Source organism: Epithele typhae, assembly GCF_022376455.1.
Source record: "Epithele typhae strain CBS 203.58 chromosome Unknown BXZ73scaffold_79, whole genome shotgun sequence".
Classification (NCBI taxonomy): Eukaryota; Fungi; Basidiomycota; class Agaricomycetes; order Polyporales; family Epitheliaceae; genus Epithele; species Epithele typhae.
Window position 1 is genome coordinate 133,958 of NW_025954270.1, and position 27,058 is coordinate 161,015.

A 27,058-nucleotide genomic window follows, 5' to 3' on the forward strand; every position below is an offset into this window, starting at 1 on the left:
GGGAGGAGAGTCGTCGACGGCGGCCACTGGAACGGGCGGCGGAGGAGGAGGAGGTGTTATATGCACCGGGCGCGAATCGGGGGCCGAAAGGGGCCGTGCTCCCGGCTGATCCCCTCTCCCGCCCGTCCCGGCGTCACCTGCGCCGCCTCGTGCGCCCCCGACGACGAGGACAACAACCTGCCAACTGTCCTCCCGCCCATCATCCATTCACAACCTCAATGTCGCCCGCCCCGCCGGCGACGAGGCGCGGGCGCGACGGACCGCCTTCCCAGGTCAGTCGCGCAGATCGCGATTCCCATCCCGCGCACCGCTCCACGATAGCGGCGAGTGGGATAGTGCGCTGGTGGCCCTGTGCTCTCCAGAAGGCCAGTCGCACAGGCCAAGTGCATCGACCGAGGACACCGGATGCCACCAGCAGACGCAAGGAACAGCCGCTGTGCCGCTTCCAGGCGGACGAGAACCTGGAGGGCGATAGCGCGGTCCTTCGAAGCCGGTGCCACGCCTGGTCATCTGTCCGCCTTCCCATATCCGCCAGCGCGCCTCCTCGCTCGAAACCGTCGAGCGCGGACGAAAACGAGCGGCGGGCGGTGCACCCCCCGAACTCAGATCTCCTGCGATTCAGCTTGCCAAACCGGGGTCCGAGTCCGGCGTTTCTCGACTCCAAACCTCGCCCCAGGTCGGGACAGGACACCGCTCGAGGAGGACGGCAACCGCTCGCGGCGCACACGCGTTCCATTGTCCTTCCACGGCGGTTCGTGTTTTCCTTGTCTCCCGCTCCAGAACCACAGGCCAGAAGACACCGACCGCACTTACAACGCCCACAACAACGCCCACAATACAATGACGCGCGCCTCATGTCCGGCGGAGCAGCGCGCCCACGTCGGCGCCGCCTGTCACCGCGACGCACTCAAAATGCTGCGACGGGACAAGTCCGTGCTCGCCCGCGTGGTCGCCCGCACGCCTCTGCCCTCTCTAAGTGCAAACATATGTATGCACCCCGCGCTCGTTTCCCCCGCGGCGCCGCCAAGTCGCCCTGATCGGACGTGGCCCCCATCCCGCCCGGGACGTATGCTACCCCACGCCCGCGCACAACGCTTTTGTCCCGGGCGTCGTCGCAGGCGCGCGTGCGGTCGTACGTCGACCGCCCCGCGACGCGTCAGGAGGCTCACCAGCCGCCAAACTCCCCGTTCGCTCTCGTCGCGGTCCAGGTCAGGCCGCGACACCGACGCACCCGACGCACGCAGCAGCGCGCACGCGTCGGGGATCGCGTGGCAGCGCGCCGCAGATCGGGATCGGGGATCGGGACGCCTCTCGGCCTGCGCACGCTCGGTTCGGACGGGGTCTGGGGCCTGGGCCGCGCGTTCGAGCGTGCCCAGACGTGCGTCGGCGGACGTGCGCGATCGACGTCGCTCGCCTCGTCCGTTCTGTGTGCGTGCCGTGCGAAACGAAGGCCGGGCCACGGGAGGTTTCTTGAACGGAGTCGCGTTGGGAGTCGTGTTCGCAGAGCTCTGTCCTCCGTGGAAGGACAGCTGGCACGATCATGCATATGTGCCACACATGGACTCGTTTGGATCTGCATTGGAAGCACAACAACTTGGGCGCGTGGCCAGTCACGATGTACGATCGGCACAGGCCGGCTTCTTTCGTGCAGGACGACGTGCAGCAAACAAAGAGAGCCGTCAGATCGATTCGCGCGTTGTTCCGTCCAGGCGAAATACCAACTTGCCCCTTGTGCCCGAACGTCGACGCGGCCCCGTTCGCACCTTGCGGGTGCCGAGACGACACGGCGGTCCGTGAACATCGTAGACATCAAGCCTGCGCGTGCGTACGCACCTTGTCCGCCCGCGCCCCGAGCGATTAGAGGGTTCCGTGGTAGCCACGACGTTCAAACCTCGTGGCCGGGTGCGTCGCGAGGTGCCCTGCTTGCCTCGCAGAAGCTCGTCCGTGATGGACGTGACGCGCCGACGAGTATAAGGAGACGGTGCCGCTTGCGAAGACGAAGGTGCGGACCGGCGCCTCGCCGCGACGTCCACGTACTTTAGTACTAGGATTCCGTGGATGCATGCGCCGTCCGCCGACGGGGACTCCGGAGGCTGTCCTGGATGCTGATAGACAGACCGAAACGTGAGCGCGGTACTCTCAAACCACTTACCGTACACGCGCATCTCCGCTGTTGCCGGCGCCCGGGGAGGGGACGGGGGGCGAGGATGGCGAGATTTCACGCTGAGCCACTCGGCGTGGGTGTCACTGTCAAGGATCAAAATCCGAACGTGCCACTGGGCGCCAGTGGTCCCGGTCAGAACATCGCACGCGCTTATACAGGCGCCAGAGCCGCGTGCGCGCCTCGTGGGTCCCAACCCGATTCGAATTGGAATTTCGGTGGATGGGTGCGTACAAGCTTTTGCACGAACTAGGACAACAAGGAGAGGACGAGAACAATAGCGACGCCCCCGAGTACGTGCGTCGTGGGGCTCATCGCGGGCTTTGAGTGGTCTGGAGGTGGGGTGTGGAGGCAGATGGTGTCGTCGGATGGGTCGCGCGAACGTCGCTCCCGGATATATCCAAAGGTCTATAGTCTTGCCACAATACTACGATACACTGCCTGTCTGAGGGTCCCGATGCGCCAGAGGCTCAAAGCTCGAGCGCACGCATGCCAAAACCCCATCATACACGAAGCGAAGTTCATCCGAGCGTTGCCCTGCGCAACGTGAACGACGTACGTGCCGAACACAGGACGGCCAGAACACGCACCTCGTCCCTCGTCCTGTCCAGACAGCGCTGCTGCTCCTGCACACCACCACGCGCCGGTCAGCCAACCTGGCAAGAACGAAAACACCCCACACCCACGCACCTCCTTCGTCCACCCTTTCCAGAATCCAGATCCGGTCGCACCGCTTGTTGATCGTGCGTAGAACGCATAAGTAGGGACAGGTAGAGGACGGTGTTCATCACCGTGACCGCGATGAGCGCGCGGTTCCCACGTTTGTCTGCACGGCCGTGTCAACCTGGCGCATCCCATCGGTGCGCCGGGTCACTGACAGAGAGGCTGTCAAGAACGAAAAGGAGGCCGTGAGCAACCGCGGGGATGCGGAGCGCAAACCGAGCTTGGGCGGGCGACGTGCCTTGTCGTCGTCCCGGTACACGTCTGCCCGGAACAGAATCCCTTGACTCCGCACCGCGACGATCCCGCCAGCCTGCACGAACATGGTGGAGAGCGACGCGGACGCCGTCCACGTCCCGACCCAGATGAGCTCCTCGACGCCACGCGACGTGCACCGGGCGCACGTACGGGAAGCCTGTGAGAGCGAGACGACGGCGAGGTACGCCCTACGGGATCGTCTGCGCGCCGAACGTGGAGAGCGCGACGAGCTGGGGAGCGCCCAGAGCTGAAGCAGGACGGTGGCGGCAACGCGGGAGTTGATGATCGAGGAGGGGTAGCAGGAGGCGAGGAGGAGGAGCACCTCGAGCACCTTCGATGGCACGGAGAGGAGGTTCGACTGCGTCGTGGTGAAGCCGAGGTTCCGGAGCGAGAGCGTGGTACGTCTGCGGGGAATGCCAGGGAGTCGTGAGCGGGAGTTTTGAGAGAGAGAGGTGCGCGGACGTACCGAGGAAGGTAAGGCCGAGGGCGTAGTAGATGGGCCACATGCGCCGGTCCTTGATCGCGTTTCACAGGTTCTTGACCGACAGCCCTTGGCGGTTGTGCATGTCCGACTTGGACGGGTCGTCGCGCAGGACGCGGTTCACGATGATCGTCTCCTCCCTACGAAGAAACGCAGGTCAAAAAGAGTGATCGTTGGGATGCATGCGTATGCACCTCTCCGGGAACCATCCGTTCGGCCGGAACCACGCTTTCGTCTGAGTTGGACCGACGCTAGCCCGTACGCGATCACGTGAAGCAATCCGGTATGACACTCGCGTCGCGTCGCGCCCGGCTCGTCCGCTGGGAAGACACGGGTAGGTGTGCGCTCCGCTCCGATGCTAGCCGTCAAGGTGCGCCGGGGTGTCGGGGCATAGCAGAACGTATATAAGCCCCCGCTCAAACACAGTCAGACTTCAGCACCTACCAGCTTCAGCCCTTCGTCTCTCCGCTCTCACCTTCCGCCCCTCACCCATCGCCATGTTCGCCCGCCTTGCCGTCGTCTCCACCCTCGCGTTCGCCGCCCTCGCTGTGGCCACCAAGTGCACCACTGGCCCCGTCCAGTGCTGCGAGAGCCTGGAGAGCGTGAGTGTTGTTGTTCTGCTGTTCGAGTGCGTGAGGCTGATCCAGGGTTTTGTCTAGGCGAACTCTGCTGCCGGTTATGCGATCTTGGCAGCGATTGGTGCGACGCTGCAGAACACGAACGTGGAGCTCGGGCTGAAGTGCTCGCCGATCGACGTGGTTGCGGTGGGCTCGGGTAACACGTGCACGACTAACACGGTGTGCTGCAAGAACAACGATATCGTGAGTGTTTCGGTGTTGATTCGGTCGACCATGGACTTACATAGTGTTCTCCAGGGTGGTGGAGTGTCCGCTGGCTGTGTCCCGGTCACGCTCTAGGCGGTTGGTCTCGTTTTGGTGCTCATGTCGTTGCTTTTATTACTGGATGTCTTGATCGATGATTTTACGTTTCCTCTTAATGCATGCTTCACATTTCGTACCCATCCTGTGTGCAACAACTGCGACCGATTGAACCAGAGGTCGACAATAGATTGGGGTCATAGTAAACTCACTCGCAAAATTGGTTGACCTCGACGGTAACGCGCCGAACGGACTCCCTTGAAGTGTTGCCTCGGCCAAGCGGTAGTCCGCAGAGGTAACTCCTGGACGCACCCGCAGATGCACGTCTTTAACCGTGCATTTCAACTTCGAACTTTGACGTTCCCGTCCCCGCGTCGCTATGCCGCGAGCCCTCGCGCGAAACCTGCCCAAGATCAAGGTCTCGTCGGCATCCATCCCACGAACCTCTATCCTTCGCTCCAGGCACTCATCGTCCTCTTGCCTTTTCACCCCTCCTTCCCCCGTCGACTTCCCCACGTCCTCGCCTTCTCCACGTTCGCGTCCCCCGGACCCGCCGTCGCCCAGCCCTCCACCAACTGCAACACCGGCCCTGTCCAGTCCTGCTCGAACAGCGTAGACTTGATGTCCATCGCACTCATGCTCACCTCGGAATGCTCCCCAGGCCAGCGAAGCGTTGTCTGCCGCCATCCCTCCTCGGCCTCGTTCTTCACGATACGACCGCCCACATCGACCTCGGGTGCTCACCCATCTCCGCCGTCGGTCTCGCCAGCGGCAACGCCTGCGAGGCCCCATCCGCATGCTGTGAGAACAACAGCGTCGTGAGTGTCTGTGCTTCGAACGTTCGAACTTGCTTGCTTACCTGGGTTGCGAACACAGGGAAGTCTCGTTTCCATTGGATGCCTGCCCTTCTCGTCGTAGATGGAGACCCGGGTCAGCGTGCGAGGACCCTCGTTAGCCGCTACATTACCACCCCACTGATAAGCTGATAACATAAATCATTTCTGAACTCTGTCGATCCTTGCGGGCGTGATAAGGCGTGCTTGACACGGGTGGGGGAAGTATATCCTGAGACACAGAGGAACGTCTTCACCGGGCGCAAGTGAGCATGGCGTACGGAGCGCGACCGCGACTGAAGACGCGGCGATGGATCTTGCGGCGCGAGAGTGCATTTCCCAAGGACGTGCAGGGGCGGCGCACGTTGAAAGAGAACGAAAGAAGAAGTGCGTACCACGTCCCGTCTACGAACGACCCGAATGACGCGCTGATTGCGTGGATCCGCCACATATTGACCAAGTCAATCCCGACATGCAACAGCCATGTATTCCAACGCCGCATCGGGTGTACAGAGTGCGACAATACTGGGAAGCGAGAGGGCGCAAAAGGGTGGCGAAGGTGAGACGTACGCGCAGTGACCTGTGGACCTCCGACATCCCGTCTCCCTCCCCCTCATTCCTAACGGCGGTCAGAAACCGGCTGATGCTCGACGTGTGCCTGGATATACGTATGTCTTGAAGAGAGCTGGATGAACGGAGAGCAGACGTCATGAAGAGCAAGAGACCGTGCGAGAATGCAGGTGAGGAGCTGAACGAGCAAGCCAGATGGTAGAGGAGGGAGAGAGACAGCCATGACTTGGCGCCTGCTACCGAAGTTTCATCCCAACTACCAACTGTTCGAAGTTCGAACTCGAAACCCGACCTGCTCTTCAAGCTTCATGACTGTCGCCGTCTCCTTCCTCTCGTGCTCAATCCCCGCTGCAGACCATGCTGCATTGGCCGGTCTCTCTGACGATGATGATGATGATGATGAATTCATGCCAGAGCCTCTAAGTACCTTCGTAATGCTATGTACGAGCTTTCTCAGGGACGGCGGCTATCCCGCATTTGTTTGACTACATAGGAACGGGGCCACGGCCTTAGCTAGTGAGTGGCAGGTGCAGGCCCAGCAGGCGGCCGCATTTGGAACCAGGGAGCGCATACGTAAAAAGTTCATTGGCCGAAACAGAGTCCATGCGCATCTGAAGACCCACCATTCCCTCCTTACCGTGCCCAGCCCAGACGTTGGCATCCGCTACTAGCCCAGGAGAATCTTATCAGGTGGTTTATTTGGGGTCGGGGGTTGTCACCTCGCGCAGGCGCAGAGTGGCCGCGTGGAGGCCGGGTCTTGCGGGGTGGAGTGGCGCCCGAGTCGCCCTTCGGCAGGCGGCGGGGGCACATGCGGTCATAGGCCACGTGATCACCTGAGCAATTCACGCAGCGGACCGGCAGAGTGGGGGCACCAGGGGTCCTCACAAGGAGCCCGTGGTCGTGCGAGTGGTGGGCGCCAGCGCAGATGCCACACGCCGGAGGCGCGCGGCAGCGCAGAGCCACATGCCCGAACTTCTGGCAGTTCTGGCACTGGGGGCGGTGGGGAGTGACGCGCGCCATGAGGCAGGCGCGCGGGCCGTTGTCGAAGATGAGGCGCGTGTTATTGAGCTTGCGGGTGGTGGCGAAGGCAGCGTCGTCGTCAATGTCGACGAACAGTGAGGCAGTGGGAGCGTCGGGGGTGTGAGGGCCCCAGCGGATGGCGGTGGGCGTGGGGGAGGTGTGGGCGCCGGCTGTGGTCCAAGCGGGGACTCCAGAGCGGGCAATGGCGTCGCGGAGAGCAGAGCGGGGGTCGACCTCGACCGACGTCCTGTCCGCATTATAGCGCAGGTGCTGGACCTGCGGGAAGAGCATGGAGGCCCGGTGGACATACCGGGCCATTCGGAGGCGGGCGCCGAGCAGCGCTTCCAAGTGTTGGTGGAGGGAGGCGGCCTGGGCATCCAGGTTGGCTGAAACACCCGCAGCGGGAGCCGCCGGGAGGACGGACCAGCGGGTGCGAGCAGGGTTGGAGGTGAGGCGCTGGACGGGGATGTCGCAGCGTCGGCGGAGGTCGTCAAGGACATGGGCGTCGTGACCAGGGATGGGCAGGGCCGAGGCTGGGTCGAGGATGTAGAAGTTGAGGATGCGGGCAGAGCCCGCAGGGCGGCGCTGGTCTCTCTGACGACGCCCTGCGCACATGGGTGCTCACCCGAGCCCAAGAGTACCGCGACATCGCCCTCACCCTCCTCTCCATCTACAATGCTGTCGCACCCATCCACCGCGCCTTCCCCACGGAGGTCCTCTCCGAGATATTTTCACACTGTTGGCAAGACCCTCAAAGCATTGCCGTCGCCCATGTCTGCCGTCACTGGCGTTCAATCGCGCTCAAGACTCCCAGCCTGTGGACCGCCGCCCTCGCCGCACCTGGAAAGCTGCTCTCTCAATACCAGGGATGTAGATCCAGCCGCCGCGAGTTCGCAACGTTTGCGCTCAAACAATCTTCTCCTCAGCCTCTTCGTCTCAAAGTTTACCACTTTCTCGATCACTTCGCCACCACGCTCATTCCACACGCTGCCCGCCTTGTTGATCTCTATTTCCACCTCGACGATTCATTTACCCTCTCCACTCTATGCAAGTTCCTCAACTCGGGCACGCCCAATCTCGAAGTGCTCGGCATCACATTCCCGGGGTTCGTGGGGATGTACGAAGATTGGCTGCCGCTCCGCGAGGACGAAGACAACGACGACGACTTTGGCCGCACTTCTATCACCCGAAACGATATACGAGAGGACCTCGAGAGCGATCTACGGGCTTGGAGTGAATATACACGAGCCCCGGTTCTCGACCCCGTAGCCCTCCCTCGCCTCCACACCATCCGGTGCATTCCCATCGACCTCTTCCCGCACTTCACCACTCCTACACTTCGCGACGTGTGCGTCACCCCCGCACAGTTCGCGTATGACCACCCCACCGATTTCGCCAGAGCGCTGACTCAGTGTCCCGCGCTTGAGCGCCTCAAGTTCTGGATAGTCGGTGGGGAACTTGAGTGGGACTGTGATAACGATCGTCAAGACGTCGATAGAGATCCGGTCATGGACTATCTTCCTGATTCCGACTCGCCTATATGGAGCAGCGTCGAGCGAGTAACCATGCCCGCCTTGCAAAACGTCGTTATCAACACCGGTCTCTATCCCGTGCCGCACCTCTACCTCCGGTGTCTCTCCTTCCCACTTTCCACCACCGTCGAAGTCATCGCAACAGACATGAGCTTATCACATTTGGTCGGCAGCCACGAGGACCTTCAGGGATGTATCCAGAACGCGGACATGGCACGCATCTGCGACTCCTGCCACAGCGGCGGATGTATGTTCACCGAGATCACTGCGTTCAAGGACGACGTCGCGCTTGCTCGATTCGTGCTTTCAACATCAGAATGGGGAGCCTGGCCGGTCGCCCCGGACTGCGCCCCCGTATTCCGCAAGTACGGTGCGAACATCACGCGGCTTGTCATCCACAAGAATGAAGAAAAACTCCATTCCGAATTTCGCGCAGTCCTCCACGCTCTCCCCAATCTCACGTCGCTTGACCTCGCCGGCCAATGCGTGTCGACTGCCCTGCCGGTGCTACTTCGACGGGAACCCCAGGACTCGGACAGCGACAGTCTGAACTGTCAGCATCTGCGCACCCTCGTCGTCACATTCCCTAGAGTGCGCGACTCGGTTCAGAGGCTGATCGAAGCCGACCCATCGGGCTGGGAGGAGAGGATCTTGACGGGCGTCCGAGACGACCTGGCAGAGCTCGTTAGGATGCTGAGGAGCCGAGCGTCGAGCGGTCTTCGCCTGGAACTGCTCGAGTGGCGAGTGGCGGAGTGGGACGATTATTTCCGGCTCGAGTTCCTTCCGACTGCGGTCGTCAGCACATATGTGCCACCTCCGACGGCGCTGTACGACCAAACGGAGCTCGAGACGTTGGTTGACGGGCTGGTCGTGTTCGGCGGGGTCACCTACCAGGTCCACCTTCCGTGGCCCCCGAGCCCATGACGACCCATGACGACGGATGGCGGGCCACCACGGCGAAGGGGCAGAAGGTTGTGACGGAGCTTTCGGGGTCCAGGTCGACGTCGAGCGGGTCGTCGTGAGACATGCGCAGGACCTCGCGCTCTTCGGCGCTGTAGGCACGGAGGGTTTGCTCTTCGACGTCGTGGAAGTCGAAATCGACGCGGGAGATGGTGTGTGAGACAGGGACGAGGACGGCAGGGTCCGTTAAGGTTGGAGGTGTGGAGGTGCATCGTTCATGTATTCATTCCAGCAGTACTCCATGACTCATTACAGTACAGTTTAACGCCCCCCATCGGTGCGCATGCGCCTGCTCACCTTTTGCCATCCGTCCGTCTGCCGCCACGCTTAGCTCATCAGTACGCATCTCCCCGACCTGGTGCACGAGCTCGGAGGTGTCCCTTTTCAAGATGTGTGCGAATGTCGGCGTCCGTACGCGTGCGTCCGTACCTGGTCCGTCCGCGCCCAGAGCGGTCAGAGAGGTCCGTAGCCACGACGTGAGTCCCACCGCATGGCGGCGTGTGTGGCGAGGTGCCGCTGCCTCGTAGCAGCCGCGTTCGTGATGGAGGCGTCTGCGTGGACGAGGACAAAGAAACCGCGTGCCCGTTTGCGAAGACGAAGACGCGGACCAGGGCCGCGCTGCAGCATGCTTGACTCCTAGGATTCCACGTAGGTGTCCGTATGTGTCCCCGGCGGATCCGAACCTTGGATGAGGAGCGCGATCCCCGCGGATACTCGGACGGGGGCTCAGGCTGTGCTGATAAGTAGACAAATCGAAACATGAGCGCGGTGCTCTCAAACCACTTACCGCACACGCGCCCCTAGGGCGTGGCGAGCGTCGGGAGGAGGGAGGAGATGGGGGGTGGGATGGCAAGATTGCCACACGCTGAGCCACTCGGCGTGGGTGTCAAGTGCCACTGCCAGTGGTACCGTCCAATCAGAACCATCGCACGCGCTTAGACAGGCGCCGACGCCGCGTGCGCGCCTCCAACCTGATTCGAATTGGAATTTCGTTGGCGCACCTGGGGCGTCTGAGCGTGTACAAGCTTCTGCACAAACTAGGACAACAAGGGGAGGACGAAACAATAGCGGCCCGAGTGCGTGCGTACGGGGTTCATCATGGGCTTTGAGCGGGCTCGGAGGTGGAGGGTCGCGCGAACGTCGCTCCCGGAGTTTTCTGGAGGTATGTACGCTCGAGTCTATAGTCTTGTCACAATCCTATGATACACCGCCTGTCCAAACGGCCTGATGCGCAGGAGGCTCAAAGCTCGAGCGCACGCTTGTGTTGAAGACCCCACCGCGGTCCATCAATACGCGAAGCGGAAGTCCATCCGCGCGTTGCCCTGCCGCGGACGAGAACGTTTGAACGGCGCGCAGAATACACGATGACCAGACCACGCACCTCGTCCCTCGCCTGCACAGCCCCGCCATGCGCCGGTCAGCACCACCCCACGCCCCGAAGCACCCCGCGTGCTCACGCACCTCCTTCATCCACTCATTCCAGATCTGGTCACGCTTGTCTGCACGGCGCTGTCAGCCTGAGCGCATCCCATCGGTGCGCTGGGCCACTCACAGAGAGGCTGCCGGGAATGAAGGGAGGGAGTGAGTGACCGCGGGGATTCGGGGCTCGCGCCGAAGAGCAAGGCGACGCACCTTATCGTCGTCCCGGTAGATGTTCGCCTGGAAGAGAATGTAGTACATTGGTCAGCACGTGTTCCCCAGACCCCTTTGACGCGCTCCACACCGCGACGATCCCGCCCGCCTGGACAAACATGTTGTACAGCTGATGATGATGATGATGATGAATTCATGCCAGAACATGTTGTACAGCGACGCAGACACCGTCCGCGTCCTGACTTCGGACGACGCCCACGTGACCTGCACCTGGTGCACGTACGGGAAGCCCGTGACGAGCGAGAAGACGGCGAAGTACGTCCACGGGCTCGTCTGCGCGCTGAACGTGGAGAGCCAGACGAGTAGGGGGAGCGCCAAGAAGTGGAGGAGGACGGTGGCGGCCACGCGGAAGTCGATGGTTTCGGAGCACGCCGAGCACCTTGGACGGCATGGAGAGCAGGTTCGACCGCGTCGTGGTGAAGCCGAGGCTCCGGAGCGAGAGCGAGAGGTGCGTCTGCGGCGGGGTGACGGGGACTGCCAGGGAGACATGAGAGAGTTTTGAGAGAGGGAGGGATAGAGCGACGCGCAGGCATACCGAGGAAGGTAAGGCCGAGGGCGTAGTAGGTGAGCCACATGCGCCGGTCCTTGATCACGTTTCACAGGTTCTTGACCGACAGCCCTTGGCGGTTGTGCATGTCCGACTTGGACGGGTCACCGCGCAGGACGCGGTTCACGATGATCGTCTCCTCCCTGCGAAGAAACGCAGGTCAACAGGAGTGATCGTTGCGTACGCACCTCTCTGGGAACCATCCGTTCGGCCGGAACCACGCTTTCGTCTGAGTTGGACCGGTGCCGACGCTCGCCCGTACGCGATCACGTGAAGCATTCCGTTATGACAGTCGCGTCGCGTCGCGCCTGGCTCGTCCTCTGGGAAGCGACCGGTAAGTGCGCGCTCCGCTCCAACGCTTGGCTCACTTGACCCACCTAGTCGCAACGCTGAAGGCTAGCCGTCAAGGTGCGCCGGGGTGTCGGGGCATAGCAGAACGTATATAAGTCCCCGCTGGGACTCGGTCAGACTTCAGCACCTACCAGCTTCAGCCCTTCGCCTCTCCGCTCTCACCTTCCGCCCCTCGCTCATCGCCATGTTCGCCCGCCTCGCCGTCGTCTCCACCCTCGTGTTCGCCGCCCTCGCTGTGGCGACCAAGTGCACCACTGGCCCGTCCAGTGCTGCGAGAGCCTGGAGAGTGTGAGTGCCGTCGTTGTGCTGTTCGAGTGCGTGAGGCTGATCCAGGGGTTTGTCTAGGCGAACTCGGCTGCCGGTTCTGCGATCCTGGCAGCGATCGGTGCGACGCTGCAGAACACGAACATGGAGCTCGGGTTGAAGTGCTCGCCGATCGACGTGGTTGCGGTGGGCTCGGGCAACGCTTGCACGACCAACACGGTGTGCTGCAAGAACAACAACATCGTGAGTGCTTCGTCATTGCTTCGGTGGAGTCGTGGGCTTACATGATGCTCTGCAGGGTGGTGGGGTGTCCGCTGGCTGTGTCCCGGTCACGCTCTAAGCGTTTAGTCTCGCGTCGTAGTGGTCATGTCGTAGCTGTTATGCCTGGATGTCTTGATCGATGATCTTACGTTCCCTCTTAATGCATGCTTCATGTTTCGCCTTTACTCTGTGCTCAAAAATTGCGAGCGATAAGGCTGAAGATCGGACTGGTAGTAGTGACGAAGGATTGCGGGTAAAATTGGACTCACTCATGCCACAACATGTCGAACGAGCTCCCTTGAAGCTGACTCCGCAGTTGAAACATTGGGCTGTCCACCTGCGGACCACCGACGTACGCGCATATGCACTTCCTTCATGAGTTGCCTGTCAACTTCAAATTTCTTTGACGCTCCCTGTGTCACAATAGCGCGACCTCGTCCAAAACATGCGAAAGGAGGGAGGTCTTGTCAGCATCCCTCGTACGAACGCACGGACGCCTCTCGCGCTTTCCTCCCTTCCTTACCTCGTCGACCTGACCACGTTCACCAACATCCTCGACATCCCGGTCCGCTGCAACGGTTTTCAGAGGGTCAGTCCTCTCGCCAAGCACCATCGTAGTCGGCAGCGCTGACCTTGCGAGCGCTGACCACCCGGCGAGCCAAGCGTCGTCCCCCGCCATCTTCAACCCTGCTCGCCGTCATCCTGCAAGACACCGCCCCCCACATCGGCCTCGGGTGCTCGCCCATCTCCGCCGTCGGCCTCTCCAGCGCCGACGCGTGACACACCCAGCCCGTGTGCGGCGAGAACAACGACGTCGAGAGTGTCTGTGCCTCGGACGTTCGGACGCGCTTGCTTACAATGGGTGGCGAACGCGCAAGGTGGCCTCAGTTCCAACATATGACTGCCCATCTTGTCGTAGGTGGATGCGCGGGTCGGCGTGCAGAGGATAATTATGTATACCGCACCGCTGATGTGTAGCCCGAAGCTCTGTCAGTCCTTGCGGGCATGACATGGCGTGATTGAAACGGGTGGGGAAGCTCGTTTTGAGATGCAAGGGGACATCTTGTTTAGACGCAGATGAGCATCGAGCACGGGCCTTGCGGTGCGGGAATGCATTCCTCAAGGTCATGTAGGGGGCCATGTTGTAGGAAAGGGAGGGCCATATGGAGTGCGGGAAGTGCGGGAAGTGCGGAGGCATGCCACATCTATGAACGACCCGACGATCGGGACGTGCAACAGCCACAGCATCGATGTACATATTCCAACGCGGCACGAGATGTACAAAGGGCGGCATTTCTGGGAAGCGAGAGAACGCAAGAGGACGGCGAAGGTAAACGTACGCGCAGTGACCTCACGACCTCCGATATGTATTCCTTCTCCTCTCCTCCCACCACGACGCACGGAGAGCACAACGCCAACCGGCCGATATTCCACGTGTGCCTGTCAATATGGATGCCTTTACAAGAGCTGAACGAGCGGAGAGGAGACATTATGAAGAGAAGGAGGCCACGAGAGTGTGGAGCTGAACGAGTAAACCAGATGGTGATCGAGGAGGAAAAGAGACAGTGACCGACTGGCGCTTGCCGTCGTTTCATCGCACCTCATTCTGCAACCGCTCGCACACGACTCGAACCAAGTAATGACCGTCGCCGTCCCCCTGTTTTCGTGCTCCATTCCTGCTGCGGACCATGCTGCGTTGGCTGGTCTCTCCGACGACGCCGTGCGCGCATGGGTGCTTACCCGAGCCCGAGAGTACCGCGACATCGCCCTCACCCTCCTCTCCATCTACAATGCCGTCGCACCCATCCACCGCGCCTTCCCCATGGAGGTCCTCTCCGAGATATTTTCACACTGTTGGCAAGACCCTCAAAGCATTGCCGTCGCCCATGTCTGCCGTCACTGGCGTTCAATCGCGCTCAAGACTCCCAGCCTGTGGACCGCCGCCCTCGCTGCACCTGGAAAGCTGCTCTCTCAATACCAGGGATGTAGATCCAGCCGCCGCGAGTTCGCAACGTTTGCGCTCGAACAATCCTCTCCTCAGCCTCTTCGTCTCAAAGTTTACCACTTTCTCGATCACTTCGCCACCACGCTCATTCCACACGCTGCCCGCCTCGTTGATCTCTATTTCCGCCTCGACGATTCATTTACCCTCTCCGCTCTATGCAAGTTCCTCAACTCGGGCACGCCCAATCTCGAAGTGCTTGGCATCACATTCCCGGGGTTCGTGGGGATGTACGAAGATTGGCTGCCGCTCCGCGAGGACGAAGACAACGAGGACTTCGGCCGCACTACCACCGCTCGAGACGAAATCCAAGAGGCGCTCGGGGGGGATCTACAGTTATGGAGTGAACGCACACAAGCCCCAGTTCTCGACGCTGCAGTCCTCCCTCGCCTCCACACCATCCGGTGCATCCCCATCGATCTTTTCCCGCACTTCACCACTCCTACACTTCGCGATGTGTGCGTCACCCCCGCGCAGTTCACTAGTGACCACCTGGCCGACTTTGCCAAAGCGCTGGCTCAATGTCCCGCGCTTGAGAGCCTCAAGTTCTGGATAGTTGGTGGGGACTTCGAGACGGACCTGTATGACGATGACGACGATGTTGATGAATTCCATAGAGATCCGGTCGAGAGCTATCTTCCTGATTCCTACTTGTCTATATGGGACGGCGTCGATCCGGTAACCATGCCCGCTCTGCAACACGTCGTTCTCAACACTGGTCTTTATTATGTGTCGCATCTCTACCTCCGCTGCCTCTCCTGCCACCATCCCATCACCATTGAAGTCATCGCGAAACAAACGACCCTACCAGATTTGGTCGGCGGTCACGAGGAGCTTGAGGAACGCATCCAGAACGCGGACATGGCACACATCCGCGACTCCGGCTCCAGCAACAGATGGAGGACCACAGAGCTCACTACCTTTAAGGACGACGTCGCGCTCGCTCGATTCGCGCTTTCAACATCGGAGTGGGTGGGGCCGCCCACTGCACCGGACTGCGCCTCCGTATTCCGCAAGCACGGCGCAAACATCACACGGCTTGTCATCCATCAGAACGAAAACGAAAACTCTTCTGAATTTCTCGCAGTGCTCCACGCTCTCCCCAACCTCACATCGCTTGATCTCGCTGGCGGATGCGTGTCCGATGTCCTGCGGGCGCTACTTCGACGGGGTCTCCAGGACCCGGACACATCACGAAACCGGGGGAACTAGGATCGGAGGCAGATCGAAGCCGGCCAAGGTCTGTCGGCGTTGATCGTAGGTGTCTGCATTGGTCTGCTGCTGGTAAAACCTGACCAACAATTGTCTTTTGAGATCAATAATGGCCAATACCCGCCGGCGGTCTGATCTGGCCCGGCCGTTGACAGGCGCAGAGTTGATCGGCACCGGTCGGAGCGCCAGCGGCACATGGCCAAGGTTGACCATGCTCAAGTGAACATATGGTCGGTGTAGATCGGCTCCCATGTCCGGGTTGGTCGCTGCTGAACAGGTGCTGGGGGTGGAACGGCCGGTGTTGATCCAGATACCGCAGCGCGATGGTCAGCACAGGCCATTGACGGGTGCGGGGACGGTCGAGTTAGACCGGGTCATGCATGTGGTACGAGCTGTGCAGAACGGCAGTCGCCCCACAGACGACCGGCATCGGAACGGGGTGCACCAACCATATGATCTCTGCAGAACGGCGTGTGCGGACGATACGAACTCTGGAGATCGTTCATCGCGGGAGAAACGACCGAGTCACACAAATAAGCTGATCAGGCAAGACGTGTTCAACATGTAGCCATCAATTCAGAACTAGTAGCCATCACACAATCTGATAACAGCACGTGCACGATAAAATCGCGCTTTTGATTAAATAACAGACAACATACAGAGCAGTGAGTACTAGTGAGTACATTCAGTGGTACCAAGAGATAAGCATGCAGGCCGATCGGGGCCTGCAGAGCGAGCGAGCATGGAACAGCACAGAGAACAGCAGGAAGAGAGCAATGGGAGAGCGGGAGCGAAGACGGGCTTCAGTTTTGAACTAAGCGGACATCAGAGAGAAAGCGGAGTCTGGCTGGCCGCCAATGACGAACTCGTGCTCCTCTCTAACAGACTCAAAGACTCTGGAAGAGGACGTGAGCCAGAATGGGACCAGATTGTCCTTGTGAACACGCACTGGTCATAGTACTTGAGGAGCCTTTCAGTCCACTGAGGGTACTTCACAGAGATCAGGAGGACGGAGTCCGAGAACTTGCGATTGGAAAAACCACAATCAGTCTCCGACCAGAACACCTGGTCGCTGAGCATGAAGCGCAGCTGGTATAGGGCACATCACAGTGAGCAAGTGAGATGCAGCAATGATAGAGAACAGGAGGCTTACTAGGGTTGCAGCGTAGATAATGGAGTGAATGGTGGAGTGCGTGGTGCCGGTCTTGGCAGCGACAGACTTCTGGCCTCGCTTAGACTCCGTGGGGTCCTCATTGGTCCCGATATAAAATGCGGTGTAGAACTATGTCAACAAGGTGAGATGTTGGTGCCAACGGCTCGGACAATGGGTCAATGACGTACATTATACAACAGAGGGCCACGAAGGAACGCCTCTCGAAGCTCGTGACCGGAGGGGACTCCGGAGCCATCGGACGGGAACTTGTCAAAGTCAAAGAAGGCGCGAGGGTAGTCGTCAGGTGCCAGTTTGATCAGCGCGAGGCGGACCCGTGTTGCGAACCTGTGCCACAGTGAGAAACGTACAGAAAAGCAGGATAGCGACGTACTCCTCGGGATCAGCCAAGTATGTAGCGTACTGGGTGAGGGGAACAAGCAAACTTCCGCAACCTCGTGGGTCATTGAAGCCTCGAGACGCCTTTAGCTTGTCGACCTCGACGGAACCGCTCGCTGTCAGAGGAATTGGGATGAAGTTCCTGGGGTTCCTTTTGATGCGGCTGATGTCGTCGCTACGCATGCGCCCACCGAGCCCGATGATCTATGACACCAGATGAGATTGCAACATATAGTGGTCGGAGCGAAGAGATTGGTATGACGTACATAGGAAGAAACAGCGTCCAATGCATCAAAACCGACTGTCTTCATATATTCGGCATGGTCAGCAAACTCTGGAAACTCGTCCATTACCACATTGAAGACGTCGCCATAAAGGCGCATGATGTGATCATGCTCCCAATCGGCATGATCAGTACTGGTGTGTGATTAGCGCAATAAATGAACAAAGATATTGTGTGGGACGTACATCATATCATCATCGCAGCCGATCTCCATGAGGGACAGAGGGAGCAACTTCTTATACGGCGTATAGAAACCGCCCATGCGAAGGATGGTACGGCTCCCCCAGTACAAATCGTCGGTACCCAGCTCCAGGCGTTGCGGACGGCTATAGTGGAGATATGGTGAGCAATGGCCGGGGTACAAGTGAGTGATGACTTACCGATGAGAGGGATTTGCTGCCCGAAGCCTCTCAAGCCAATACAAGGAGAAGTAGGGTGTTTCTTCAGAAGCGTGCGCATCATCTTGAGGCTGCTCCATGGTGAGTATATGCGCATGGTAAGTGTGGAGAGACTCACCTCGTCGTCATCCTCACCATCTGGTTCCGTCGTCGTGCCATCCGTCTGCAGCTCCGGCTGAGGCATCTGCTGCTGCAGTTGAGGAGTCGGCTGAGTTGGCTGAGGGGTCGGCAGCTGATGGGGAGCCGGTGGCTGGGGCGGGTGCATGGCGGTGGTCGAGCCCGTGGAGGCAGAACTGCCGGTGGTGGAAGAGCGGGATGGCATGGCGGTCTTGGTTGTCGGCTGAGACGGGGCAGTGCGCTTTTTGGGGAGAGTGTAACGCTTGTTCCGAGCCATGCAAGTCAGGGTGGGGATGGGGGAAGGTGGAGGAGAGGGGAAAGATGCACTGACGAGACCTTGCCCAGCCATCCGGCATATATCCTGCTGGGCAATGCACCCGCGTCGCGGGCACCGGGGCAGCCCGCCGACGTGCTCCGTGCACCGTTGACGTGGGAGGACGCGATCACAGGGGAAAAAAGTCATCTGCTCCTTGCGCCGGTCTGGGGCTCAAAGCGCGGGGTGGTATCGTAGAAGCTGCGGCGTAATTTGATGGTGAGCGAATTTAATCTATCCCGGGTTGCCGCCCTGATGCAAATCTCACCTCCCCAGTCTCATGTAGCTATGAGTGAGAAACTACATGCTCTCGATATTGTCTGGCAAGCATTAGCAGCAAGCTATGGCGGGAGTGTGTCAGTGCCGGCAATGAGACCCAGGATATGGAGGATCCTTACTCGCGTCCGATGGGTGCCCTGGATTGTCGATGCTTCTATCTTCTGTGGCGTGCAGGATTCGCGGAAATGTTCGGCTTCAGCATGGTGTTCTGCCGGTGTCTTGTGAAATATCATGCTGTTCCCATACCAGATGGCCAAGGATCAACATGCGCAGACTGGCACACCAGAGGGCCTGCAAACGAACTCACTGAGCATGCCCGTAGAGCGGGACGACACGACGATTGTGTTCCTGAATTGACACCGGATGTAAGCCTGGAAGATGTAGACAAAAATTGCACTGACATGGTTGCACGTATCAGAAACCTTGTTGAACAAACGCTTGTCGTCGATCTTCGACGCGACGCCGTCCTCGCCAGCAGCGCGTCATGGCTCCGCATCCACTTGAGGTGCTTCGGCATCACCAGCCGCGGTCCAGCGCGAGGGCACCCGGTGGCGATGGAATCCGTATCCGCGTCCGCGTCTGCATGGTCCCGTGATGACGTGGCGTGCAAGTCATCATAGTATGCACCCATGCTGATTGTCGACGACGTGAGACTTGTGGTGATCGACGATACATTCAGCATGCGCGACGACATGGGTGCTGTTTCCGGGGACGGTGGGGGCAGGGGCGGGAGGGGCGGAGGGCATTGGAGAGCGTGGGGACACCGGGAAGTTCGGAGACGGAGTACGTTGAGATTGTCGCGAGTGGTGCGGGCCACCACGCGTTGATGATAGAGATCGGACGCGGAGCCATTGCGAGAGCATGGGGGAGCCCTGCGAGGAGCGCCGCGAGGACGCGCTGCGGACCAACTCGAGCACGGTCATCGCGACGAGCACGAAGGTGCAAGCGTGGGTGAGCCACCGCTCCGCCTCGATTGCCTCTCAGAGGACGGTTGCAGTCGAGGGAACGACCAAGGGGATCATGATCTGTGCGTGTGTCGCGATCCACGTGTCCGTTGCATTGAGCTTGATCTCTTCGATGCCGGAGACACGTCTGTAGATCGGCGGGGCGGTCGTGTCGAGGGAAACAACGGTGATGAAGACCGCCGTGAGGAGGGGACGGCCGGACGAAGTCGAGGATGTGCGTGCGTGGGGCCGGCAGCTATGCGGATGAGCCTGCGCATCCCCGTGAGCGGGCGCACGGTCGTGGTCGTGGTCGTGGTCGTGGTGCCCATCATCGGCGACGGCGACGGCGATGGTGAGTGCGAGCTCGAGCTCCCCGCGCTCGAGCTGCGGTAGGCCTCTTTGGCCTCGAGCTTCCTGCGGTAGCCGCGGAGGGTGGCCATCGAAAGGTGCGCTCGGGTGGAGGTGGGGCCGAGGCACAGTGTGTTCGTGGCGAGGATGTCGCCGCAGAGTGGCAAGCCGCGAAGTGTTCATTTGGTGGAAGGCGTGGGGTGGATCCTGCGTCATCCTCGACGACCGCGCTCGCCTGCTCGCGCCCCGCGTCCGCTCGGCAGGTTGAGCAGCTCGTTGGCACGACAACACGTGCTCAACACCGCCTGCCGCTGGTTCGGGCGTGGCTGCAGGCGCGCCGAGGTGTCCAACGCCCGTGTGAGATGATGCTCGTGAAGAGCTCGGATCGCGTCCAGGGTGTGTGGCCTGTCGTCGGGAACGGGTCGCGTAGCGAGGGTGTACGTGGGCCACCGAGGTCGCGTGCGCGGGATTGACGGAGAAGTGGAAGGCGCTGTTGGTAGGTGTCGAAGGAGAGGCCGTTGTCCATCCACGCGCGTGGCGGCAGTGGCGGCGGCGGCGGCGGAGGAGGAGGAGGAGGAGGAGGAGGAGGAAGCCGAGCGCGGCGAGGAAACGGGTGCAGAGTGAACAGTTTTCCTATGTCCAGATGTAGAAGAGTTAGCTATGCTCATATATAAAACTGGTGGAAGAGACGGCACACTGTGCGCGCACGCAGCTCATGGTGCTGTGCCACTGACCGTAACCCTCAGGCGTGGAAGGACGCGGCTTGGGTAGCCAGGTGGGCACCGTTGGCTGCACATCCCTCCAGCCTGAGCGCGTGCCTGCGACGCTGACGCATGGGTCTCCGCACGCTCGATGCAGCATGTATGGGAATCAATGGGAAGTAGATGCAACTCACATTGTATTCGTCCACCTCCGACTCTGACCATCGACTGCAATGTGCGTGACGCGATCCAGGGAGTGTTGAAGTAGAAGGTCGCGGGGTCGACAAAAGTCTGAGCCAGAGTAAGCCATACAATGTGCGACAGGGTGCTAGTGGCGAGACGACGTACGAACATGGGCACGTAGATGCCGGGAGGGTCTCACGGGAGACAGGGTCCAGGTGGCCCGCGTGACACTCGAAATATCATCCGCAGTTGACTGGTTTACATGGGGCGAATTCGCGAGTGTAGAGACTTGTAGTGTGGCGACGAGGAGATTGCGCGATAAGCCAAGCTTGTTCATATCCTGAGGAAGTCGAAAGTTAACACTTTGTCCCCTCGCCGGTGACAATTCTGACAGACATACTCAACTAACATATCATGATATGTCCGCATTAGAGGCGGAAACTGGACGCGCATATAGGTGCTTGGCAGCGTCCTGTGGTGGACCCGGCTCAGCGCAAGGGTCGGGATTTGGAGTATCGCAAAGAATAGGTTAAGGGTGACGAGAGGATTACAGCACTTACTCGACTCCGTATAACGCCTCGCCCTCGTGCAGGCCGTCGCCCTCGGCTTTGGAGTACAACACTCCGCTTGTGCTGTCGACATAAGCCATGATTGGTTGTTCGGGCTGGAGAGTGGATCTAGTAAGGCAAGGGGGCAAAAGGAAGAGGACTGGAGGCAATTGCGGAGAGAGGACGTGAAGGTATGAAGGAGAGGCATACAAGCGCCGACTCGGCTGCTCCATGAAGGCAGTCGAGAGTTCTCAATGCTTAATTTGCCTCCACCATCTGGTAATTTACCGGGCCACCCATTCCATCCTTTCACCCCTCTCAACATCCAGCATGACACCCTCCTTGCCTTGTCCCAACCGTTGCAGGCGACTTTTCGATAACCAGCGTCAGGTCTCGGCGCACAAGCGATACTGCACAAAGACACCGCAGGCGTCGGCCGACCTCATACAAAAGCGTAAAGCAGAACTCGACGCAGAAGCGGCTCGCAAGAAAATTCGCCTGGAACAAAACCGTGTCAGTCTTGCCCACCAGGAGCAGGTATGTGGCTGTAACAACTCTCGCTCGGGAGTCGGTAATTGACAACTTTGCAGCTCCAAACGGGGATCATCCCTGCCACTCCAGTGCGACCTGGAGAGCGTTCTTCGCGCTACGGACGACGCATGCAAACACCTCGTCATCTTCGAGATTGTGTTCCCTCCAGCCCATCCCGGTCAGCTCTCCCTTCACATCTCGCTGAGGTGTTCCCCCACATCCCTCAAGTGGACACTTCACCGGGCTCTCCTCTCGGCTTCGGTCACACGTCTGGCTCCGGTTTGACCTTGGACTCCCCTCTTCAAGGCGACGTCTCTCTCCACACGGATTTCACCCCTTCGGATGCCACACCTCCAGCCTTCGTCGATACTCCTCCCGACGACTTCGGTGTTTTCCGAAGATACTACGGTCGAACACATCCTCCCTCACAGATCCCTGAAGATGCGCAAACCCTCGAAGACGTCTGTGATGCCCCTGGTCTGCACCCTCCTCGCTCCGAGGAAGAGGCAGCACAAGAACCTACAGTCAAGTGGATATCCCGGAACAACGTGGCGGAGGACCCCAAGGTCTGGTACGCTCCTTTCGCAAACCCTTCTCAAGCCAAGCTCGCGAACTGGAAGCATACGGTGTCAAGCTCCGGCACGATCTCCACGAGTACGTACGAAGATCTTTTGACAATCTGGGACGAGTCTCAGACCGAGAACTGGAGCATTCGGGAGGACGGGTTCACTGCGCGCAAATCAGATCAACTCCTCGACGATCCTCTTGGCTTCTCGAAGGACGTCTTCTCAGAAGAGTGGAACAAGGACCCCTTTTCCCTCCCTCTCCCAAAGACGAGTACGAAGAAGGGGCTATCCGAAGCCAACGCTCCTCGCTTCGCTGTCGACGGTGGCGTCACAAGGAACATAATGCCCATCATTGAAGACGTCGCTACCAACACCACCAGTCGGCACGCCAAGCAGTACCAATATGACCCGCACGGACTCTTTTGGATCCCACCGGGCCATTCGCGCAAGGCCTCGTCTCGTGCTCGTTCGTGCAGACAGCATCACTTTCAGCAATGCTTGGTCCCTCTTTTGAAAATGCGAGGGATCTTGCTGATAGCCCTGGTGTCCCTCTGCCACATCTTCCCCCGCTTCCTCGAGATTTCTCGCCACTCAGCAGTTCACCACCTCGCTCAGTGGTTCCTTTGGTAATCAACATGTCAATAGACAATTGTACGTGTTAATATTGATCCCTGTTGTCTCTCGGTGCTAATAGTAACCGTCTCAGCACCGAGGACACCACCAATCGGTTTTCCTCATTCACGTACCCCTGCAGAATCGCCTTCCACGCCCTCTACGCCCTCACGTTCCGATTCACCTCCCGTTGATCCTCCAACCCCTATTCGCATCTACACAGACGTCGTCAATTCGCCCGCACTTCTCGCAGAGGAAGAGAAGCTCCGTTCTCTGCCTCGACAGCCACACGACCTGGCCGAATTGCCATACGGAATCCTCCCAATGATTCTGTGGTCGGATGCAACCCATCTGTCCAGTTTCGGGGACGCCAAACTCTGGCCGGTATATCTTTACTTTGCGCATCTCTGCAAGTACACTCGGGGTCGTCCAACAGAGTTTGCTGCCCACCACATTGCGTATATTCCATCTGTATGTCTCTGTTAGTGATCACGCCTTTTGCCTTGCTGACCCGGGTCACATGCCTGTAGCTTCCGGACACAATCGAGGAGGCATATGCAGATATATTCGGGAACCCGCCTACCGAGGAAATCATGCGGTTTCTCCGGCGTGAGTTATTCCAGGAGATTTGGTTGCGGTTGATGAATACCGATTTCATGGAGGCCTACGAGAAGGGTGTTGTGTACGAGTGCACCGATGGGGTGACCCGACGGCTGTTCCCCGGTTCTTCGCATATTCAGCGGACTATCCGGAGAAGTGAGTCTGTCTCGTTCTTATTGAGTGTTAAATCCCTGATGTCCGAGAAGGATACTTGCGACTGCGCTCAAGCCACTCTCTACGCATCTTTGCCCGACATGTCTGATGACCAAGGGGCAATGTCACGAGGCAGGAACTCCGGAGGACATGCAGCGACGCCAGGAGAAGTGCCGAGTTGACGACGTCGACCTACACAAGGTCATCTCCACCGCTCGTGCAGCACTATTCAAAGGTAGCTCCATCATGAGCAAGAAGGTTCAAGACCTACTTCGGCCTCAGTCTCTCAATCCCATCCAAGTGCGTACAGATGATCTGCTATTAGTGTGGTACTGATGCTTGCTCTAGAACGCGTTTTCGCGACGCTTGTCGAAGTTTGGTGTCAATTCCTATGATCTTTTCGCCCCCGATGTCATGCATGAGCTCGAGCTGGGAGTTTGGAAGGGGACTTTCCACCACTTGATGCGTATGTTGGAGAGCCTCGGAGCAAACCATGTTCAGGAGTTCAATAATCGGTGAGTGTCATTGCATTGTGCCGTACGAGTTCTGTGTCTGACTTGTCATGCTCTATACTAGCATGCAACAGATGCCGACGTTTGGCAACGGCCGACTTCAGATGTTCCGAGAGAATGTGTCCTCTCGTAAGGGCCTTGCTGCTCGGGACTACGAGTCGTTCCTTATTGTGAGCAATCAGTGACTCGTGCTTGATCAGGGTGGTGTTGACTCCTTGATTGTTCCATTCAGACCATGATGCCGGCGATGGAAGGATTACTACCTCTTGCTGACAACGAGGTTGTTCAAGACATGCTGTTTGAACTGGCCAACTTCCATGCTCTAAGCAAGCTTCGAATGCAGACCGATGTGACACTCGACATCATGGATGATGCTACAACCCACATGTACGACTCAATGCGCCGTTTCGCGACCATGGCTGGAGGCTACGTCTGTGTGGAAAGCGAGGAAGAAGCAAAAGCCCGGGAGCTTCGTGAGGCCCAGAATACCTCCACTGCACCGTCGTCTGCTCCCACTGGTTTGTCATCTGAAGCCACGGTGGCTTCCTCGTCAGCCAGATCATCTGCAGGGGTGCCCCTTTCGCCGTCCACAGCCTCAGGATCAGCAACAGCTCTTGCACAGTCACCAGAGCCAACAACAGTCTCTGTGCGCCTCACAAGTGCGCCGAAGAAGACGAGGGGCTCTCGCAGGAAGCCCATTCCGAAGAAGGCCAAGCATCCTGCCGAAGACCTGATGTGCGCCGAAAAATCAAGCCATACGCCGTCGTGGAGACGTACAAATACCACGCGCTTGGTCACTACGTTCGTTACATCCGTTTCCGAGGGCCTATGGATTTGTACTCAACTCAGACTGTAAGTGCTTTCTGCGCTGCTGGCCGCTGTGACACCTTAATGAGCTTTGAACCGGGACATAGGGTGAATGCGAACATCGACACGTCAAAATCTTGTTCAAGTGAACAAATCGACGTAATTTCATCACCCAGATTGCGCGCCTCGTACGCCATGGCGAGCAACTTCGCCAGATCAATGAACACGATCCCAGCCACAACCAGCCTTGTGCCCCTTCGGTGGCTCCGACACTCGCTGAACCCAACCCTGCAACTGGCACATCAACCCACTCCAAGGCTAGCAGTGCTCCTGCGGACGCTCACGAGCACTACGAGATCGGAGACTCTGACAAGACTCGTGTCAGGATACGCGACTGGGTTATTGACCACTTTGAGGACCCTGCAACAAAGGTATGATTTGCAGATGGTGTCAGCTACGGCTCCGCTAATAGCATAGCCCAGGGCTTCATACCTTGTTTGCACGAGCATCTGCTTGGTCGCATGCTTGGGCAACGAGAGGCGACACTACATCCCGACTCACCCTTCACATTCACACAAGAGGAGCATAACGGGTTCAAGTCATCGATGGTCACATGTTCGAACACAAGACGGCTCGATTCCACTTCACCAACTACGCCGTTCGCCGCGAGCAAGACTGCATCAACCCACGCACCCATGGTGATATCATGATGCTTGCCCCCAACGATGCCTCTCATCCATATCTCTATGCCCGGGTCATCGTATATACCACGTCTATGCACAGTATCGAGGCCCTGGTGGCACACCAATGAGCTCGCAGAAAACATGCTTCAAGTTCCTCCAGGTCCGTTGGTTCGAGGTTGATGACCAGTACACAACCGGTTTCCTCCATCGTCGCCAATTTCGCCTCAAGTTTGTCGACCACACACAATATCCAGAGTCTGCTTTTGGATTTGTCGACCCCGCTGACGTTCTCCGTTCTGCATACATTGTTCCTGCCTTTGACCATGGAAAGGTCGACGCCTCCCTCCCTGACGACTCCCTTGCACGCTGCAAATCCAAAGTTTCCCTCTACCGGTATTACTATGTGATGATGTGAGCGCTTTATGACCGGTCCCCATCCTTTTTCATCTCTGATATCAGTTGTCTAGGTTCGCCGACCGCGACATCTTCATGCGCCACCTTGGTGGTGGTGTGGGTCATCAAAGCGAGGGCATACATGTCGAGGATTCTCTTGAGCATGCACAACGCGCCCCGCGACCTCGGTCCCGTCATTGGGAAGACACAAATGGCGCACGACTCGTGGGCAAGAACGTCGAACACACTCGGGATGACATCAACTTGATGCCTGACGAGGCTCCCGGTTCCCCCATCCCAGATAGTACCGCACTGGTGGGCCCTCAAGATACGACGATTCAAGCTGAGCAACCCGACCTCATTGCTGAACAGCCAGCCGAAGCATCCGATGAGGATCAGTGCGAAGCCCTTGAAGACGCGCTTGCAGGGCTTCCAGAGTTTGACGACGATGACGACGACTGCTGCATGCATGATGAAGGCACTCTGGATGCTCTCGACGGACTTGCGACGGGCTTGGAAGTAGCGGGCGTAGGTGGGGATGAAGAAGATCTCGACGAATTCGATGTCATTGGCTACGTGCGGTGGTGATCTATCCCCTGTGTCCCCCGATAGGCGAGGAGAAGAACTTGTATGGGCAACCACAGAGGTACGTGTCATACTCCAGCTCTTGCGTATTCCCCCATCCCTCCGACGCCCGTGACTCTTGCAATGGTGTCGAGCACCTGGCACATTGGAGCCAGTAGAGACGGAAAAATCGCGCCGACGCAGCAATCCAGGCACAGCGAGCCTTCGCGCGAACCTCGATTGGCTCCACGCGACTGGCAACCAGTTCCAG

The 27,058-nt window shown here is 59.0% G+C and overlaps 12 protein-coding genes across 12 annotated transcripts; 8 read left to right on the forward strand and 4 right to left on the reverse strand.

Annotated features, from left to right (window-relative positions):
• Positions 1 to 2,948: 2,948 nt before the first annotated feature.
• On the reverse strand, positions 2,949 to 3,645 carry BXZ73DRAFT_106259 (uncharacterized protein; the record flags this gene model as incomplete). Its single annotated transcript, XM_048016568.1, has 2 exons — positions 2,949 to 3,543; positions 3,602 to 3,645. 2 exons carry the CDS (start codon positions 3,643 to 3,645, stop codon positions 2,949 to 2,951), a joined length of 639 nt encoding a protein of 212 aa, XP_047872923.1.
• Positions 3,646 to 4,117: 472 nt separating this feature from the next.
• On the forward strand, positions 4,118 to 4,537 carry BXZ73DRAFT_81398 (fungal hydrophobin; the record flags this gene model as incomplete). Its single annotated transcript, XM_048023491.1, has 3 exons — positions 4,118 to 4,222; positions 4,280 to 4,441; positions 4,496 to 4,537. 3 exons carry the CDS (start codon positions 4,118 to 4,120, stop codon positions 4,535 to 4,537), a joined length of 309 nt encoding a protein of 102 aa, XP_047872924.1.
• Positions 4,538 to 4,816: 279 nt separating this feature from the next.
• BXZ73DRAFT_106261 (uncharacterized protein) lies at positions 4,817 to 5,416 on the forward strand (the record flags this gene model as incomplete). The annotated part of the gene is made up of 3 exons (XM_048016569.1): positions 4,817 to 5,094; positions 5,160 to 5,316; positions 5,375 to 5,416. The coding sequence occupies 3 exons, from the start codon at positions 4,817 to 4,819 to the stop codon at positions 5,414 to 5,416; spliced, it is 477 nt and encodes a 158-aa protein (XP_047872925.1).
• Positions 5,417 to 6,795: 1,379 nt separating this feature from the next.
• On the reverse strand, positions 6,796 to 7,269 carry BXZ73DRAFT_31215 (uncharacterized protein; the record flags this gene model as incomplete). Its single annotated transcript, XM_048017804.1, has 1 exon — positions 6,796 to 7,269. A coding segment is annotated over one exon (474 nt), but the record flags the coding sequence as incomplete, so codon positions are not given.
• Positions 7,270 to 7,505: 236 nt separating this feature from the next.
• BXZ73DRAFT_29475 (uncharacterized protein) lies at positions 7,506 to 8,015 on the forward strand (the record flags this gene model as incomplete). The annotated part of the gene is made up of 1 exon (XM_048017778.1): positions 7,506 to 8,015. A coding segment is annotated over one exon (510 nt), but the record flags the coding sequence as incomplete, so codon positions are not given.
• A 2,684-nt stretch (positions 8,016 to 10,699) lies between these two features.
• Positions 10,700 to 11,641, reverse strand: BXZ73DRAFT_106264 (phthalate transporter; the record flags this gene model as incomplete). Its single annotated transcript, XM_048016570.1, has 9 exons — positions 10,700 to 10,735; positions 10,795 to 10,806; positions 10,875 to 10,912; positions 10,966 to 10,972; positions 11,046 to 11,072; positions 11,137 to 11,175; positions 11,235 to 11,339; positions 11,446 to 11,540; positions 11,602 to 11,641. 9 exons carry the CDS (start codon positions 11,639 to 11,641, stop codon positions 10,700 to 10,702), a joined length of 399 nt encoding a protein of 132 aa, XP_047872928.1.
• A 257-nt stretch (positions 11,642 to 11,898) lies between these two features.
• BXZ73DRAFT_106265 (hydrophobin) lies at positions 11,899 to 12,568 on the forward strand (the record flags this gene model as incomplete). Its single annotated transcript, XM_048016571.1, has 5 exons — positions 11,899 to 11,947; positions 11,995 to 12,021; positions 12,099 to 12,250; positions 12,310 to 12,471; positions 12,527 to 12,568. The coding sequence occupies 5 exons, from the start codon at positions 11,899 to 11,901 to the stop codon at positions 12,566 to 12,568; spliced, it is 432 nt and encodes a 143-aa protein (XP_047872929.1).
• A 192-nt stretch (positions 12,569 to 12,760) lies between these two features.
• On the forward strand, positions 12,761 to 13,269 carry BXZ73DRAFT_106266 (uncharacterized protein; the record flags this gene model as incomplete). Its single annotated transcript, XM_048016572.1, has 3 exons — positions 12,761 to 12,841; positions 12,917 to 13,078; positions 13,153 to 13,269. 3 exons carry the CDS (start codon positions 12,761 to 12,763, stop codon positions 13,267 to 13,269), a joined length of 360 nt encoding a protein of 119 aa, XP_047872930.1.
• An 859-nt stretch (positions 13,270 to 14,128) lies between these two features.
• Positions 14,129 to 14,698, forward strand: BXZ73DRAFT_54425 (uncharacterized protein; the record flags this gene model as incomplete). The annotated part of the gene is made up of 1 exon (XM_048021166.1): positions 14,129 to 14,698. A coding segment is annotated over one exon (570 nt), but the record flags the coding sequence as incomplete, so codon positions are not given.
• Positions 14,699 to 16,517: 1,819 nt separating this feature from the next.
• Positions 16,518 to 18,255, reverse strand: BXZ73DRAFT_81402 (uncharacterized protein; the record flags this gene model as incomplete). Its single annotated transcript, XM_048023492.1, has 9 exons — positions 16,518 to 16,599; positions 16,653 to 16,792; positions 16,857 to 16,985; positions 17,045 to 17,201; positions 17,248 to 17,456; positions 17,519 to 17,669; positions 17,721 to 17,861; positions 17,916 to 18,004; positions 18,052 to 18,255. 9 exons carry the CDS (start codon positions 18,253 to 18,255, stop codon positions 16,518 to 16,520), a joined length of 1,302 nt encoding a protein of 433 aa, XP_047872932.1.
• A 1,248-nt stretch (positions 18,256 to 19,503) lies between these two features.
• BXZ73DRAFT_81403 (uncharacterized protein) lies at positions 19,504 to 20,558 on the forward strand (the record flags this gene model as incomplete). The annotated part of the gene is made up of 4 exons (XM_048023493.1): positions 19,504 to 19,669; positions 19,741 to 19,938; positions 19,980 to 20,330; positions 20,479 to 20,558. The coding sequence occupies 4 exons, from the start codon at positions 19,504 to 19,506 to the stop codon at positions 20,556 to 20,558; spliced, it is 795 nt and encodes a 264-aa protein (XP_047872933.1).
• Positions 20,559 to 21,696: 1,138 nt separating this feature from the next.
• On the forward strand, positions 21,697 to 26,811 carry BXZ73DRAFT_106270 (uncharacterized protein; the record flags this gene model as incomplete). Its single annotated transcript, XM_048016573.1, has 14 exons — positions 21,697 to 21,903; positions 21,957 to 22,929; positions 23,218 to 23,546; positions 23,606 to 23,831; positions 23,965 to 24,128; positions 24,177 to 24,343; positions 24,405 to 24,510; positions 24,573 to 24,858; positions 24,934 to 25,075; positions 25,383 to 25,578; positions 25,630 to 25,755; positions 25,818 to 25,907; positions 25,967 to 26,241; positions 26,298 to 26,811. 14 exons carry the CDS (start codon positions 21,697 to 21,699, stop codon positions 26,809 to 26,811), a joined length of 3,801 nt encoding a protein of 1,266 aa, XP_047872934.1.
• Positions 26,812 to 27,058: the final 247 nt, after the last annotated feature.